Source organism: Castor canadensis, chromosome 6 (genome assembly GCF_047511655.1).
Source record: "Castor canadensis chromosome 6, mCasCan1.hap1v2, whole genome shotgun sequence".
Classification (NCBI taxonomy): Eukaryota; Metazoa; Chordata; class Mammalia; order Rodentia; family Castoridae; genus Castor; species Castor canadensis.
This window is the reverse complement of record NC_133391.1, coordinates 69,251,311-69,267,635: the sequence shown is the minus strand read 5'-3', so window position 1 is coordinate 69,267,635 and position 16,325 is coordinate 69,251,311. Positions and strand designations below refer to the sequence as shown.

Here is a 16,325-nt window from a genome sequence, read left to right as displayed (position 1 = left end):
GGAGCTGTAATTGTAGCATCTACAGAATCTGTGCAAGCACTTGAAGTGGTGCCCCTGCCCTGGTTGGGGATGCTGGGCTTTATTCCCCTTGGTGGAGAAAAGGATCAGAAAATCTGACATCTGATTGTTTTCTTCCCCTAGGGATTACTTAGCAGAGTGGTGAGCATCCCCATGCCTCTGACCTCTGCCCACCAAGGGTTGGGACCGGATTTTTAACTTCCTTTCCCTCCATAAAGATGGCCAGCCCCAAGATCCTGTGCTGGCCAAGCAAGTGAGCCTGCCGGAGACCAGTCCAAGGAAGACGTAGCCCCATTCCTGGGACCCTAGCCTCTGCCCCCAGCATGGGGCATTTCATATAGATGTGTACAGTATATATATTTTTTTAATTTACCTGCCTATCCCCCTTCAAATCCAACATGCCCAAGGCCTTGGGACCCTCCACCCCCGCCCCCCACCCACCACACACACACAAACACGTTGCTGAGCAGATCCAGCCAGGCCCAGTTGCAGCTCATCCCATGCTACTGGGTCTCTGGCTGATCCCAAGGCTTTGTTTTCTTGCTAGTTTTTCTGGTTGTGGTTTTTGGTTTTCTTTTCTTTTCTTTTCTTTTTTTAAGAACTCAAAATAAAAGACTTAAAGGAATTCCTAGTTCATCTGGGGCAAATACTGCAGTTGGCATTTTGGGCAGGACAGTCTGGTGAACCCTGGAGGTGAACAAGCCAGCCCTCCATATTTCTCCTAGGCTGCATGTTGAGGCCCCCTGGGGCTGAATTGGTGGAGAAGGCTTCCTGGAGGAGGTGGCATCTAAATAAGAGAAGCTGAAAGATGGTTACTGGATGCTGGAGCACAAATACCCACAGGGAAGAAAGGGAAGGGGCCTTTTGAGTTAGACTTCAGTGTTCTGGGTCTCTAGATGTGGTGGTGGAAAACAACTGTGGCAGGTACAGGAGGAGCAGGAAAACCAGTTTAGACATGACATGAGTCGTTCATGTCACCCTCATGACAGGTAATGGTGACTGTGCTGGAGAACGCAGGAAGGGCAAAGCAGCAGGGTATGTTGGGTGAGGTCTTCAGGGCTCAGTGATGATTTAGATGTAGACTGAGAGAGGGCAAGGTGGCAAAGATGTTCCCTGCTGTTGCAACCTGGCATTCAAAGACTTACTGCTGCCCCTAGCAGTGTGGAGCACCAGAGGTCTGGAGATTGCACTCCACGCCTCAGCCTAGCTATAACCAGAGCCAGGACGGAAAAAAGGAACATGAGCCGGGCACTGCTGGCTCATGTCTGTAATCCTAGCACTTGGGAGGGTTGCGGTTCAAGGCCAGCCCAGGCAAATAGTTCTCGAGACCTCCATCTCCAAAATGAAACAGAGCGAAATGGACTAGAGGTGTGGCTCAAGCAGTGGAGTACCTGCTTTGCACGCATGAAGCTGAGTTCAAACCCCAGTCCCACTGGGACTGTCCCAGGCCCACTGGGACTCTGTGGGCCAGAGATCTTAGAGACCCAAAAAGGCATCTTGCTGCACTCGGAGCAATGGGCTGTTCTCCAACCCGTCTCTTCCAGAAACCAGAGAAGTGTTAACATTGAACTGCCTTGACCCACAGAAGTCTTAAAGACTTTTAAGTTTCAAGCTTAAAAATGGAGCAGTTTCAGGCAATTTCTCATCCTTGATTTCTGACTCCTCTGGAACTTAAAAGTTGAACACCTGGCAGCAGGAACCTGTGGTTGGCCCTTGGATCTCACAAGGGTGCCCAGTTGGCCACAGCCCCTTCTTCGTGTTCATTTATGACACCCAGGCCCCATGTCTGTTGCCATCTGTCATCACACCCATGCTGTTCTTAGTATAGAAATGGAATTGGGGACATGGGAAAATGGAAGCAGAAACATGAGCTTGTGCTTAAAAAACTGGGCAATGCCAGGCACCGGTGGGTCACGTCTGTAATCCTAGCTACTCAGGAGGATCACAGTTTGAAGCCACCCCGGGCAAATAGTTGCTGGAGTGGCTCAAGGTGAAGGCTCTGAGGTCAAGCCTCAGTACCGCAAATAATAAATAAATAAAAACTGTAGTAGGCAAGAGTATTTCTTGGAATGGAGAGTTATTTGCGTATGTTAAAAACATGCAACTGAGAGTATGTCCAGCCCCTGCCCACAGGCCTCTGTGTTGGGATTCCTTGGGCTGCATTCTTGTACTTGGACGACTAGATTTAGGGTCTTTATTGACCTCCTCATGGTAAACAAACTAGATCCCAACAGAAGAGCCAGGAGCCAAAATGGTCTACTCACTACCTTTTATTCTTGCATGAGCCATGACCGTGAGGGCTGATGACAAGCTTGGCTGAGCAGGGGGACCTGGGGTTTTTACAGGAAGTACAGAAGGAATTTGTTCATGGGGAAGATGTGTTATGTGGACAAGACCAAAGAAGAGAGAACAGCCAATGTGTCAGCCTAGTTTTAGGGGGCAGAGTGTGCTCCCTGTCCATGGGCTTAGATCTCAGAGCCCCACATTGAAGACAGCTATGATGTTGGAAATAGGGGTCTGCCTAGTTTTGGTCCATCTCAGGCTTTGGGTGCCTGTTGACAGATGGAGTGGGAAGCAGGGCCCTCCTGTGTCATCACCTGTGCCATTTCTTATTTAATCTGTCATGTCCAAGGATGATGGAGAGCCAGGTTCCAGAGTGTCATGGGATGAGGTAGGGTGGGAGGCTGGGAGGAATCTGGGGGTACTAGGGAGCAAAAAAGCTGCGGCCATGCAGAGCTGGCTGGCTGCCAGGGTTGGTTTCTGTCCTCACATGATGACTGTAGAGAGAGAAGTAGCAAATTGAGATTGGGGTTACTCATTCATTGTCCCTGCCACTTCCCAGTCTTGAGGCTGCAGAGCAGTCAAGTACTTTCCACTCCTCACTCGCCCCTGCTAGACTCAAGTAGTGCCCATGGGGGTTCAGTTAGCTCCCAGTAATCCCCTAGCCCCACATCTGTGAAATGGTCATCCCAGGGAAATGAGAGAATGGCCCAGGGTCATGCATGCCACTGCAGGTGACCCCCCTCCATGGGGCCCTTACCTTGGCCCACATCCTGCTTAGTCACACCCAGCCCAGAAGTCAGGTCCTCCATATCCAGTGGTTCTGCAAAGGAAAAGCAGGCCCAGTTATTATTTGCAGTCCTGCCACCCCCTACACCCATTGCCACAGTGCCCCAGTGCCCCAGGACGTCCTTCCAAACCACAGCCTCACGCCTGGTAAAGCAGGTGCTGCAGTGCAGAAGTGTGATTGGGGACCAGGGGAGGGGTGGTGTAGTGAGATGGAAGATCTGTGGGACGCCTAGATGCGGGAGGCCGGCGCCTGGAGAGATGTGTGGATGTGAGAGGAGAAAATTACAGGAACAGACAAGAGTGGAATGCCCAGATGAGTGGTGGGATGGGTAAAGGGCTGGATGGATGCATGACTGACAGCCATCCCCAGTGTCCTGGCCCCTGTATACCAGGAGGGATCTCTTGCCCCTCAGCCTTCCTAGTCCTTTCTGGTCCTTCCAGCTGCTGGCATGGTGGCCCCTGCTTACCACTGCAGTTATGGCGCCCGCGGCTCCTGGTGTGAGGGACCTCGGTGCCGTTGGGGAAGACACACCAGCAGTAGCCAATGCTCCCGTGGCACTGTAGTGGCATATAGTTACCGTTCTCGTCGCACTTGGGACGGAACGTGCCTGGGTGGACGGCAGGGATGTGGCTGACCTCTTCCTGGCACTTGGTCAGTGCTGAAGCAACAGGCATGATGAAGACAGTGAGTGAGTGGGCTATGCCCTAATGGCTTTTCTCACTCCATCCATTGCATGGACGGTACAACTGAGGCCCAAGGCCTAGAATTACAAGGTCCAAGATCAAACAGGAAGTGATAGCAGTGTGGCCAATTCACCCTAGAGCTTTACAGTTTCTTCTGGCACTCAAACATGAGTTTGGAACTACTGCTATGACTCAGATTCCTGGAGGAAAGCAATAGACATCTTAGGAAATCTGAGTGCCCTATTTATTACTGGGAGCACCCAAGTAGAAATGGGGAGGTACCATTTGTTGGGGATACTGCAGAGAGGGTTCAAACATCAGCTAGAAGTAGGTCAAGGTAGCTTCAAAGATCTATGTATGGGATGGGGGACAGTGGACTCAGGGCAGGGTGGGTCATTTGTCTTCCACTCCAGGACATTGAGGCCCAGAGGGAAGGAAAGCCCAGAGCTGCCCAGTGAATTAGAGGAGCACCAAGACCAGGACACAGCCCCCAAAGGCTTTAGGGCTAAAATATCCTGATACGTACTGTCAGTGAGGTGGGAAATGCCCAAGGCCTCTCTGGAGTTCTAAGGGCCATGCTGATGAAAGTCCTGCTAGAATTCCTGCATGGTATATGTCAGGTTGGTTTTGCTCCAGGATCTCCTGGACATGTCATCCTCCACGGGGTGGAAGCCTTGTGGTGAGAGGCCTCTATACCACAAGGCGTGTGTGGTGCGAGACCCACAGATGAGATAGGGCTAAGGCAGCCAAGCCCAGAAGAAACAGGCAGGAGAGACAGATAATTGAGAGGATAGGAGGTTGCATGGTGTGAGACTGAGACAGCTGGAGGCCTTGGCCCCAGCACTCCAGGGGGCCCAGAAGGAGCTCCAGAGCCCTGGCACCCTGAAAGCCAGACCTACCTTTGGGTGGAGCCTCAGTGGGCTTCTCCTCCAGAGAGTTCTTGCTCATTTCAAACAAGAGCCACTGGTGCATCCAGCTCTCAAAGACCTGGTATAGAGACGAGCAGTCAGGCCAAGTTGCCATCATAAGTTCCACCCTGCTTAGTTTTGCCCCAGGGACAGAAACATTGAGGGCCAGGAAGGCCCAATACCTAGAGTCCAGCCTCAGCCCAACTCCCCCTTGAAGACCCATAAGGGTTTGTCTAGGTAGTTCCGCAACTCCCATGCTGCAGGCTTTGTGGGAACTGGTAGCCCCCAGCCCACCCCTCACTGCACGTTGGTCCAGTTCTGAGGAGAAATTTGGAAAAGAGAATTCCAGTGCAGAGAAGCCTGCTGACCTTCCAGTCCAGGGTGTTCATGGTGTTCTTCAGGTGTTTCAGGTTCTCTGGTAAGCTCCCCTTCAGCTGCGGGTACACCTTCAGGGGATCAGACTTCTGCAGAGGCACAGGGCAGAAAGAAAGTTAAGAGCTCCCTGGCAGTCAAAGTGAAATAAGCAACCATGTTTCCCTGGTCTTCCATTCTAAGGAGTGGACGTGAACTAAACCACATCTGGCCCTTGGATCTCAGCTATGATGAGAGCTGTACAACTACAGGGCCCAGCTTCCATTCCAGTTCTACCAGGACCCCCAGCCTTCTCCCTATAGACACCTACTCATCTTTCAGGTCTTACCTCCTCCAGGAAGATTCTACTGATCACCCCTGCCTTTCCTCACAAAGCCTACACTTTCCTCCTCACTTAGTCACTTGTCTTCTCCCAAACTAGCCTGGGATACAATGGCTTCAGAATCTGGGTTCATTTGCTCCCCACTGTAGGTTAAGAGCCTGGCACAGAGCAGATGTGCAATAAAAATTTGAGAAGGAATAAAGGGTGTCTTAGGCAAGTCCCTTCCAAGATTTTGGCCTCAAGTTTCTCCATCTCAAAGGCAGGGGTGAAGCTGGGCTGCATATGAATGTTTGAGGGCAGGGCACTCTTGTGTTCTTCTGTGTGAGCATAGTTTACAGTGAGCTTGACATAATGTGGGCACCAGGGTCCTGTGTGATAGAGGGCTGCCCACTGGCTCCCCGCACTCACCAGAAGCAGATGCATCACGTGGTCTTGTGTCATGTTGCCATACTTAGTGGCATTCTGTATGGGCTGTGAAAGGAGGGGATGGGGTTACAAACACTGGCCCAGAAGGAGGGGGCCTACAGCTGAGGTTTGGGTAACAGTCAAGTTCACACACTCAGAGGGCCCGTCTCTGCCACCTCCAAACATGGAGTGTAAGCAAGTTATTTTACCTTCCTGCTTCAACATTGGCCAAGCTGGCATAAGCTTTCCTGCCCAGGGCTTTGCCAACAGCACTCTTGTGGCCAGAAATGTTATTGATATATGATAGTAGGGCTTGGAGAAGGGGAGGGAACTGTAAAATGCTATGGGAAATAAAAAGTGCTTTGTAAAATGGGCCCTCTTCCCAGGGATAGTGCCAACATCAAAATCCCCCCACCCTGAGGAGCCACTCCCAAGAACACAGGGCCCCTCCCCTTGGCACCTATCTCCCATCTTGGCTAGTAACAATCTGCCATCCTGGGCTGTCCTTACCCCCTGGAGCAGGCCTTCCATGGGCAGCGCCTGCATCAACAGGGGTGTGGCCACCCGCATCTGGCTCAGAGGCTTGGCAGCTGTAGGGCAGAAAGTACAGCATGAGTGTGGTCCCTGTGCCATGTCCAGGAGAAAGGTGCTCAGGAACAAGGATTGGCCTTAACCCCAGAGGGAAAGGACAATGGCCGAGCTGGGGGGTAGAGATGGGGCCTCTAGGGTGAGGAGCAGTAGGGTGTCAGGATGGAGGTGGGCACGCACGCTTGGGAAGCTTCATGCGCAGGTTCTCCAGCTGCAGGTTCTGGGAGGTGACTGTCAGCTTGTCCAGCCGGCCCTGCTGCTGGTACAGGAAGTAGGCAGTGGTGGCCTGGCCAGCCAGGAGCAGAGCCACAAGAACAGAAAAGCCTGTGTACAAAGCTCCACGTCCGCACTTTCTGTGGGGAGAGAGGTGAAGGTCAGGATAATACAGAGAACCGCTCCAGTGGTTAGCTAGTAGTGCAGGAATGTATGCCCCCATCAGTTCCCCAATCCACCCCTAACACACAAATTAAGCCCACACAATGAGCCAGCTGTGGAGTTACAACTTGAAGATGTTGCTAGTCAGACATGGTGGCTCATGCCTGTGATCCCAGCCCTTGGAGGAGCCCGAGTTCAAGGACAGCCTGGGCTACAGGGAGAGCACCTGTCAAAAAAAATCTAAAAAAAAAAAAATTGAAATATTTAAATATTGAATTTAAATCAATTTAAATTTAAAAAGAAATAGCTCTTTGAAGACATCCCCAGACCCCTGTTTCCAAGCACTGATGCCCCCAAAGTCCTCCCAAGTAGAAATCCTAGGGCTGCCTCTGGACAAAGGTTAAATGGGAAGGAGCCAAGTTCCTTGCCCTCTCTGTGCCTCAGTGTCCCACATGTGTGGTGACAGGTCAACGTGGAGGATCTCCCCAGATTCCCTATGCCATGGGGATCTCCCAAGGTTCAAGGTTTTCCTCAAGGGGAAACAGTTTTGTTTTGTTAGTTTATTTTTTAGTTGGTTAAAAAAAAGATGCATGCATTTACTATGTAAAGGGCGGGGATTTACCCCCAGCAGCGAAATCAGATTTAAACAGAAAAGGGAAGGAAATGGGACCAAGACAGCACAGAACATGGCCCACCTGAAAAGGAGAAGTGGGGCCTTGACATTTTAGGAGTGGGTTGGAGAGTACTGAACTTCATCGCATCCTCTCCCCCCAGGGACACAGCCTCTGCCCCAGCTTCTCTGTGTGTCCTGAGCAAGTCCCTGCCAGTCTCTGGGCCTCTGTGTATGGGTTGTATGGGTACCGCTCACATCAGCGATTTGAGGATTTGGTGTTCTTCTTTGAAACAATAGCTGGTTGTGACCATAGAAGTGTCTCATGGTGCTATACAACTGGGGACGGGGGGCAGTTCTCATGCTCTCTGAACCTACATCTGTACACTGAGGGTGACCAGACCCTTAAACCGCAGGGAGCCCTTGCAGTGGTGGCCTTGGATAAGGATTTGGGGTGCATACATATGTTACAGTACAGAGGATGTAAGGATGCTATCCAAGACCCTGGGAGTTCCTGCCCTTTCTCCCTCCACTCACTCCCAGGTTGAAACGGGACGCTATTATAACCTTGCTATGGTCTGAACAGGTTCCCTCCAAAATTCAGCTGTTGCTCATGCGATGTGAATGGGATCAAGGGCCCTTGTAAGAGGGGTTGACACCGGAAGTTATTTCTTTGTCCTTCTGCTTTCTGCTACATGAGGACAAAGCAAGAAAGCTGTCACCAGATGCTATGGGAAATAAAAGTCTATTCTTTGTAAATTACCGGCGTGAGGTATTCTGTTACGGCAGCTGAAACACACCCTATTGGAAATTGTCAGGATGAGTCTGCTCCCTGCTCATGCCAGCAACCAGCAAGGACAATTTAGGAAATTCCAGAAAACCCTTCTGCCCAGTAACTCATGATGTCATAGGCACAGCTCATTCTTACTGGCTCTCTGCTAGTCAGTCCTATATGCTTCTTAGTCCAAGGCCCAGTCCAAGAGAGAGTTACTCCAGAAGGAAAAAGCAAAAACTCTTTGTGGGGACAGAGACCAGACAGGAGGGGAAAATAAATTCCACTTCTTAGACTTCCATGGAGGGGGTAGCCTGGGCTCTAAAGACAGTGAAAAGTCCACCCGTCTTCAGTCTTGCCTGGGTTGAACCCAGGTTAAAGCTCATTTTCTCCACATGGGTGACCCACAGCACCCCTGAGCCGCTTCAGCAAACCCACACCTGGTTCTAGTCCCAGTGCTATCTCCTGTTGCATAGTTTCTCAAAAGGCCAACAAATCTAGATATCTATACCGAAGATGAGACCATGCAATGTAACTTAGAAACTTGGTTCTGGACTGTGGGAAAGTCACTTACCCCCTCTATATGAGTAAGATTGGGTGAGAGCATTGACTCAAAGTGTTGTTACATTAAAGAAGATAATGAGGGTAACAGCCATTGGCTCCATACCTAGTGCCTTGTTAGCTCTCTATAAATAAATAACAGCACTGTTCTCAGGGGAGCTAGTAGTTAACTTTAGCATCTGACTTCCTTCCCCTTTATGCCTCTTGAATGCCTGTCCCCTGGTTCTGCCAATTCTTGTCACCCCCACTTTTTATTTCCTCCTTTGCACTGTCTCCTTGAGGAATTAAAAAAAAAAAATAGTAATTGGCCAAAGTCAGGAGCCAACCAGAACTAGAAGGAATCATGATACAGATGTTGCCAGGCAGAATTGTTCATGAAAGGCTCTCAATCAGGTCCAGTCTGGAATGGCCAAGCACACAGGGTGGGGTTAGTTTTAGAAGCAATAACTAGACTAAAGTGAAAACCAGATAAGGATTTGACAAGGGGGGGGCACCTTCTTTGAACACAGAGCCAACTTGGGTCTGCAGCTCACTGGGTGCTCTGATGTCAGAGGGATCCCACCTCCCCTCCCCACAAATCTTGCCTCTAAAGGGGCCAGATGGAAGAATGAGCTCAAACTGAAATCAGACCAGTCCTGGATCAAAATCAGTCTCCAGCACACCAGCTGTGATAATGTGGGCAAGTTACTTACTAATATGAATCATAATTTCCTTCGTGTGAAAGTAGAGATAAAAAAACATACCCAACTCAAAAAAAATCAAATAAAAAATGTACCCAGCTCATGAGGAAACTATGAGATTCAAGATTAAGTTTAATCCTTAGTTATGTGTCTAATAAATAATCATAGTAATAACAGTAACTGAGGGCTAGTGGTAAGAACACAGTAGATGGGAACTTATTAATTATCATGGTTATTGTTATTACTGAGACCCAAAGAGAAGCAGTGATTTACCCAAGGTCATCCATGAGAGTAGCAGAACCTGGACCAGAATCATGTTCTCCTGAGGGAGTCAGCCCTCCTGGCCATGAGATTTCCCAGGATTCTCACAGGCTGTGGCTCTAATACTTTGTTTTCCAGAACACAACTTCTGGTGACATCTCTGTGTCTCTCCCAAGCCCTTTCTGCCTGGCAACAGCTGACATCACATCTTGCAAATCCCTATAGATAGCAAATTACTTTTTGGAGTTCAAGGGGAGCAGGCCATGGGGGCCCCATTTGGGTTTTTTGGTGGAGGTAACGTGGCTGAGGCCATCTGAGAGCTGGAAGAAGGGCCTGGGGTTCTTTGATGGCCTTACTAGTCTCTTGTTACAAAAGAGAGGGGCACAACCCACATCAATCCTGAGCTCCTTCCAGAAACTTAGACCAAACTCTCCCTGGTCTTGGAGTTGCTACAGTGATGGTAGACATCTTCATCTGCCCTTCAGACACCTGTAAGCCTAACACTTGATTCAGACACCTATGCCTGCTGGTCATCAAGGGAAACTCCTTTGTGAGGAGCTGCTTATACCATCCGCTTTTAGAAACTCCATTTCTGCACTGGGATTGAGAACATTTTCAAAAAATCTGGTCCAAATTTTCTAACCTAGGTTTGGGCTCAGCATTTTTTTTTTTTGGTGGGGGAGGGGTCTGTGAAGTTCCCAATATTGTGAGACTTTAGGGAGCGAATCCAGGGCTCTGCTGATTTTCAAGGGGTGTGGGGAGAGATACAAAGAAGGTTACAAATCCCTGCTCTAAAGGAGCATACCATTTTACAGGAGGAAGAGAAAAAGCCCAGAGTGGGACAGACACTTGCTCAAAATCACCAGAAAGTCAGTGTTTGAGTCAGATAATCAAGGCAGCTTTCAGGGTGACTTGGACAATGCTTCTTCTAGACACTCGCATGTCTGTGCTGTCCAGAATTTGCTCTCTCCTGGTGCTCACACGTACCTTTCCTGGGCTCCAGGGCGCTGGCCCAGCATGGGCAACTGCTCATGGTTGGAGATGAGGTCACGCTGGTCTTCCATGGCTCTGTCTCTGGTCGTCCTAACTGCTGCTGCTGCTGCTGCTGTTACTGCTACTGCCACCACCGTCTGGAACCCTGAGCCTCTTGGTCACCTCTTGAAGTTGGTGCTGGGGTGAAATCTGATTCGTCCACAGGAGTCCACTCCGCCCACTTGGTAGATGTGGAAGTGAAAGCCACAAAGCTGGAAATACCCCACTCAGGCAAAGCTGCTTCTCTCTCAGGACAGGATGAGAAAGGGGGAGCTCCCCCAGACAGGTAGAAAGGCCAGTGTGATCCCATTGGCTGCCCAGGGCCCTCATCACTTGTTTCCAGGCAGACCTTTGGATTCATAAGGCTCTCTGGATGTTTCCAGAAACAGGCAAATATTCTTTCCCTAGACAGGAAATCACTTTGAAGCAGAAAGTGCCTTTATTTGTCTTCTCTTCTCATCTATGCATGAGTGGAGGCAGAAAGAGAATGTGTACCCTCTGAGAGCTTAAACAAGTCCTTTCTGGTTCATCACATCATGTCAAAATAGGACAGGAAGGTTGGACTTATTGTCCTCTCTGGAACCAATTTTTGCCACCAGTGACTTACTAAGCCCTCCTTTGTGCCAGACACTGCAACTGAGTCAAGTACATGCTTTGTTTCATGGAATCTTTACAGTGCCCTTGGAGAGAGTTCTATCACCTCCATTTCAGGATTATGTATCCAGAAAGTGATGGGGACCATGTAGCCGTTCTACTATTTTGCCTCCTCATACTAAAATTCTGTGGTTCAAATGCAGAAGGGGGGTCTTGCAGGGAATAAAGAAAGAGGGGCTGGAAACAAAGGCCTGAGGCAGATTTAACAGTATTGACAAGGTTTTATAACCTTGTATCTGTGCCCATGCACTGTGACATAATAAGAAATGTATTTGTTTTCTGTTTCTGGTTCCTGACACAAGAGCTACTCAGACTTTGAAATCTCCAGAGTGATAAGATACACTTTTGCCTGTTAGTGAGGTGACTGGTGGCTAAAGGTCCCCATCAGCTTCAGAAGGGGACTTGCAGACTTCTAGGGAGGAGAGATTGAATTCGGTCACCACTGGCCAATGATTTAATCAATCATGTTCACATAATGGAACTTTCATAAAAACCCTAATTGACAGGGTTGGGGGGACTTCTGTGTCCCTGTGCCAGATGCGTGGCTCATCAGAGCTCTATAACAGATGCTTCTATGCCGGGGACCCTTCCCTCACACCTTGCCCCATGTACTTCATCTGGCTGTTCATCTATGACCTTTATAATAAGTAACAGTAAGTAAATTGTTTCCCCAGTGCCCCCCTCCTATAGAGCAGACTGAAAATTTATTCCCCAGACACAGAAAAGACATGAGCATGTACCAGCACTGAGCGCCTCTGTCTCCTCCCCTGGCTGGAATGCCAGAAGCCAGGGCTTTTCTCTCTGTCACCAGCCCGCACCCCCAAATTACTGACAGTGCCCACTCAGGGAGGTGGCTTTAGAGCATGAACTTCCCTCCTCATTGGCTATTGAATAAAATTTCCTGCCTGCTCCTGGAAACCATTTGGTTATTTGTGATCAGTACTGAGTAGGAAAAGAATCTGCAAATTCGATAACACATCCAGGCAACAGATCGGAGGAACCTTCTTTGGAAAGCATGACATTGCAGGAGGAAGCATCCAAAGATTCTGACATTTGGGGGTTTCCTGATAAAATAACCCAACCAGGTAACCATACAGGGAGCCCTACTCTTGGGCCACTGCTTCCACTTGACATTTTTTTTTAGAAAATTAAGGATCACAAGACATCTAAAGAAAGCCTTCAACATAAAAGAGTGAGTAAAACAACCAAATGGGAAAAAATGGAAGAAATAAATTGTCATTATAAGACTTAGGGAGATAAAGAACAATACTGCACCCATGTATCAAAAAAGAGGATGCTATAGAGGTATAAGTACTATAGAAGAACAAAAAAGAGAGCTCTTAAATATTAAATATTAAATATTAAGAGCTCTTAAATATTACAGGCATGGTGTCATATGCCTGTAATCCCTACTACTTAGAAGGTGGAATTGGGAGGATAAAAGTTTGAGCACAGCTTAAGCAAAAACATGAGACTCTATCTAAAAACAAACAAGTAAAAAGGGCAGGGTGTGTCATCAAGTGTTAGAGCACTTGTCTAACAAGTGCAAAGCCCTCAGTTCAAACCCAAGTACCATCCCAAAACAAACAACAAACAACAACAAACCATACAGGCAGACATTAAACAATCAGTAGATAGAAGGTTTTTTTTAAATCTCTTTATAACACAAAGATAAAAAGAAAACAAAATCAGAGAGAAAGGATAAGAATATTAAAGATCAGTTTAGGAGGGCTGACAGCCAAATATCAGAGTTCCAGAAATAGAGAACAGAAAAAAAAAAATAGAGGGGAAGAAATCACCAATGAAACAATTCAGTACAATTTCCAGAACTCAAGAACATAAATTTCCAAATTAAAAAAGCCCAGTGAGTACCAAGGACAAGACATGAAAATAATTTCATAGCAAGGCACATTAATATAAAGTTTCAGAAAAATAAAGACCAAGAGTCTGAAAATTTTAGAAGAAACAAGATGGCACAAAGAATTGGGAATTAAAATGACTTTAGACTTCTCAACATTATCCCTGGAAACTACAGATAATGTAGCAATGCCTTCAAAATCCTATGGGAAAATTATTTCTACCTTCAAATCTTTACTGAACTAAATTATTGGGTAGTAGTTCCATTAAGATAGTTTCATGTTCACTACCTCAAAAAAAAATTCCTTCCATGATGCCCTTCCTAAGAAGGCTTCAGGAAGACATGTTCCACCAAAATGAAGGCATTCACCAATGAAAAAGAACATTAGGAAGAGGTAACTAAAATTCCCCCATGAGAGGGAATGGGGAGCCCAGGACACTAGTAAGGAGAAATCTCCAAAAAATCAGCAGGTCCAGCTTATTAAGCTAACGGCCTTGAAAGATATTTCTTCAAGAAGATAAAATTGATCACTATCTGAATGAATTTTTGAATGAACTGACAGACAATTTAGGTCATTTTTGGAGGGTATGAGGTCGAATTATAATAATTTCATAGAAAATGAAGCAAATGAAAAAATAAAACCACTACTAACTTGAGAAAACAGAAATTACCTAGGAAATGAACAGTAAACCTAGTAAACCTAGCTCAGCTATGAATAGCACTTACATTGCTGTAATATGGTAAATGATGCCTACTGATCAAACCACAAGAGGCAGAGGGAGGATGAGAAGACTGGAGGAGGGACATGGGGACAAGGGAGGAGAGAGAGATAAATCTTCATCTTCCACAGTGCAAAACCAACCAGATAAATGTTACAAGTAGAAAAACAGTAGGAAGTAACAATACAAGAAAGTTATTCAGAGATATGGAAGTAAATAACCAAAAGAATCAGTGAAAAGTTTGAAAGTGATACTAAAAGGAGAATGAGGACCTGCCATTTTTCACAGCAATCCTTGTAGAAACATTTGATTCGTTTAACTATGTGATTTCATAGCTTTGATCCAAAGCTATTTAAACTAAATTTAAAATAAGGAAAAAATACATCAAAGTTGATAGAGTCTAGATTGTGATAAAATGGTAGTCCAAAGCCTTTTCCCTGTGAAGCAATTTAGGACAAAGCTGAGGGTGTCCCAGGTTACCCTGTCCTTGCCCACAGGAGACTGGAGATTGATTCCTGCCAGAAGGGTATATCCCAACACTGAGTTTCCCAGGGCAGACTGGGTATGGCTTCCTCCATTGCTCATAACAAGGTAAGAGGTCCCAGTTTCCCAGTTGTCACACAGACCCACTGCCGAGTGGAGAAGCCTCATCCCACTCACCCCTGCCTGTATAGGAAGAGGGCGTCTGGAAGCAGGAAGACTTACATGTCACACCTCTGGGGGGAGTTGGGGTAAAGTGGGATCCAACATGCCCATTGTTCATAGGAAAGTCTGACTTGGGCCGGGGAAAGAACTGGCCCATGATGGCGCAGCAAGGTCAGCAGAACAGGAACTGGCCCCTGCAGTATGATATGAGTGTTAAAAACCAATGAGCTCCAGAGTCATATCCAAGCTTGCAGAAGGGCTGATTTCAGGATTGGAGAAGGGAAAATACAGGTAAGTCTGAGACATCTTCTTTTTCTCCTCAAAGCCAGGAAATGCTCAAAGACTCCTGGGGTTTGCCCGAAGGACCCAGGAGCCAACTTGAAAAGGCGCCTGCCAGCCAAGCAGAGGACAATGCCTGCTTTAATTAGAAAAATTTACCTGCCTCTTTAGAAGGGACTACAGCTGCATTCCAGCTGATGAGGAAAAACTCTTTATGGAAGAATGGAAGTTTCGTTTGTTCTTGCAGAGGAAAAAATAGAATTGGAAAATCACTTTTTGTAACCCCCAGTGAAACAATTGACCAGTAAAGGGTCATCAATGGATGCTATACCATGAAATGAGAGGTTGTAAAAGAGAATGGTCACCTGAAATATGAACCCAAAGTTCCTTGTGGACTGCAAACAAGAAAGGTGCAGGCTTGCTGTCGCCTCACACAAGTGGCCACACAGCATCACCAACTGCAGGACATTCAGTATAACAACTTTGCTAAAGATCCATTAGCCAAAATCTGCCTGCAGATCTAAATTCCAATTTATAGTAAATACATGGAGTAAAAGAACACACTAAATTACAAACCAAATCATGATTATGTTGCCACTGTGGGAATGAGCTCTTTCACGGCATAGGCACGTAATGTGGGTTTTAATCATCATAGAGGTTTCTCAATAACTGCCATCATTTTTCTCCTCCCTTTCTCTCTGCTTCTCTTACAGTGCTGGTGAAGGAATCCATGACCCTGCATGTGATAGGAAAGATCTCTAGTACCAAGCTATACCCTCAGCCCAAAGTTTTGTTTTTTTGATAAGAAACAAAAGTTTCGGGGCTAGAGGCATGGCTCAAGAGGTAGAGTGTCTGCCTAGCAAGCACAAGGTCCTGAGTTCAAACTCCATCACCATAAAAAAAAAAAGAAACAAAAGTTTCAGCTGGATGGTTTGGCCTGGCTTTGCCCCAGCTTCTAAGGTGAAGAGCCTGAGGGAAGAAGGGTTGGTGTTTGGTCAGGCAGAGTTGGGACACCTGTTGCTTCTCCAAGGGTGCACACCATCCACACACATACACCCCCAGAAGGGGTGGCAGTGGGGAAATGTCACTGCCCACCCCTCGCTTCCACCTGGGTTGGCAGGTGCCATACCTCCCCCTGCTGAGGAAAGGGTAAGCTGCCTGATCATCTGAGCAGGTGGGAACAAAGTCCACTGTCTCTGCCCAATGGAGGAGGGTCATACATATGGAGGTAAGGGGTCTGCCTCTGCCCCCTACTAAGGAGAGAGAGAGAATTTCAGGATTTCCACAGGCCACATGCCCTGCAGGATAGAATGACACCTCTCTCCTCTCCTCCCCCCAGGGCAGCCCAGACTTTAAAAAAAAAAATCCCAGCTCCATCACTTACCATTTCCCCCCTTGTAAAATAGGTATGTTAATAGGACCAATCTCATTGGGATATTGAATGAACACACACATGCCTAAACTGTGTACCATAAATGCTAGTTCAGTGATATTTTTGCAAAGCTGGGGTTTG

General features: G+C 47.4%; 2 protein-coding genes across 7 annotated transcripts in view; one reads left to right on the top strand and one right to left on the bottom strand.

Annotated features, from left to right (window-relative positions):
- Tcof1 (treacle ribosome biogenesis factor 1) overlaps nucleotides 1-2,619 on the top strand; it is a 36,402-nt gene extending 33,783 nt beyond the window's left edge. For all 5 annotated transcript variants that reach the window (XM_074076657.1, XM_074076656.1, XM_074076654.1 and 2 more), the window contains one exon: nucleotides 142-2,619. The gene's annotated coding sequence lies outside the window, so the exon portion shown is untranslated. The remainder of the gene's footprint in view (nucleotides 1-141) is intronic.
- Nucleotides 2,271-10,909, bottom strand: Cd74 (CD74 molecule). Of its 2 annotated transcripts, XM_020157794.2 has the most exons (9): nucleotides 10,613-10,909; nucleotides 6,547-6,719; nucleotides 6,289-6,368; nucleotides 5,782-5,844; nucleotides 5,048-5,143; nucleotides 4,671-4,758; nucleotides 3,555-3,746; nucleotides 3,059-3,121; nucleotides 2,271-2,795 (listed from the first exon to the last, which is right to left on the bottom strand). In XM_020157794.2, the coding sequence occupies exons 1-9, from the start codon at nucleotides 10,687-10,689 to the stop codon at nucleotides 2,785-2,787; spliced, it is 843 nt and encodes a 280-aa protein (XP_020013383.1). In that variant the 5' UTR covers nucleotides 10,690-10,909; the 3' UTR covers nucleotides 2,271-2,784. The 2 variants fall into 2 exon arrangements, with proteins under 2 accessions (XP_020013383.1, XP_020013382.1); XM_020157793.2 differs by lacking the exon at nucleotides 3,555-3,746 and having other exon boundaries at nucleotides 10,613-10,902.
- Between the last annotated feature and the right edge of the window lie 5,416 nt (nucleotides 10,910-16,325).

Coding starts and splice junctions, on each gene's coding strand:
- Cd74 (XM_020157794.2), bottom strand. CDS start 10,689: ATGGAAGACCAGCGTGACCTCATCTCCAACCATGAGCAGTTGCCCATG. Junction 6,369..6,546: donor GCGCATGAAGCTTCCCAAGC/GTGCGTGCCCAC, acceptor TCTGCCCTACAG/CTGCCAAGCCTCTGAGCCAG. Junction 5,144..5,781: donor ACGTGATGCATCTGCTTCTG/GTGAGTGCGGGG, acceptor GTGCCTCTGCAG/AAGTCTGATCCCCTGAAGGT.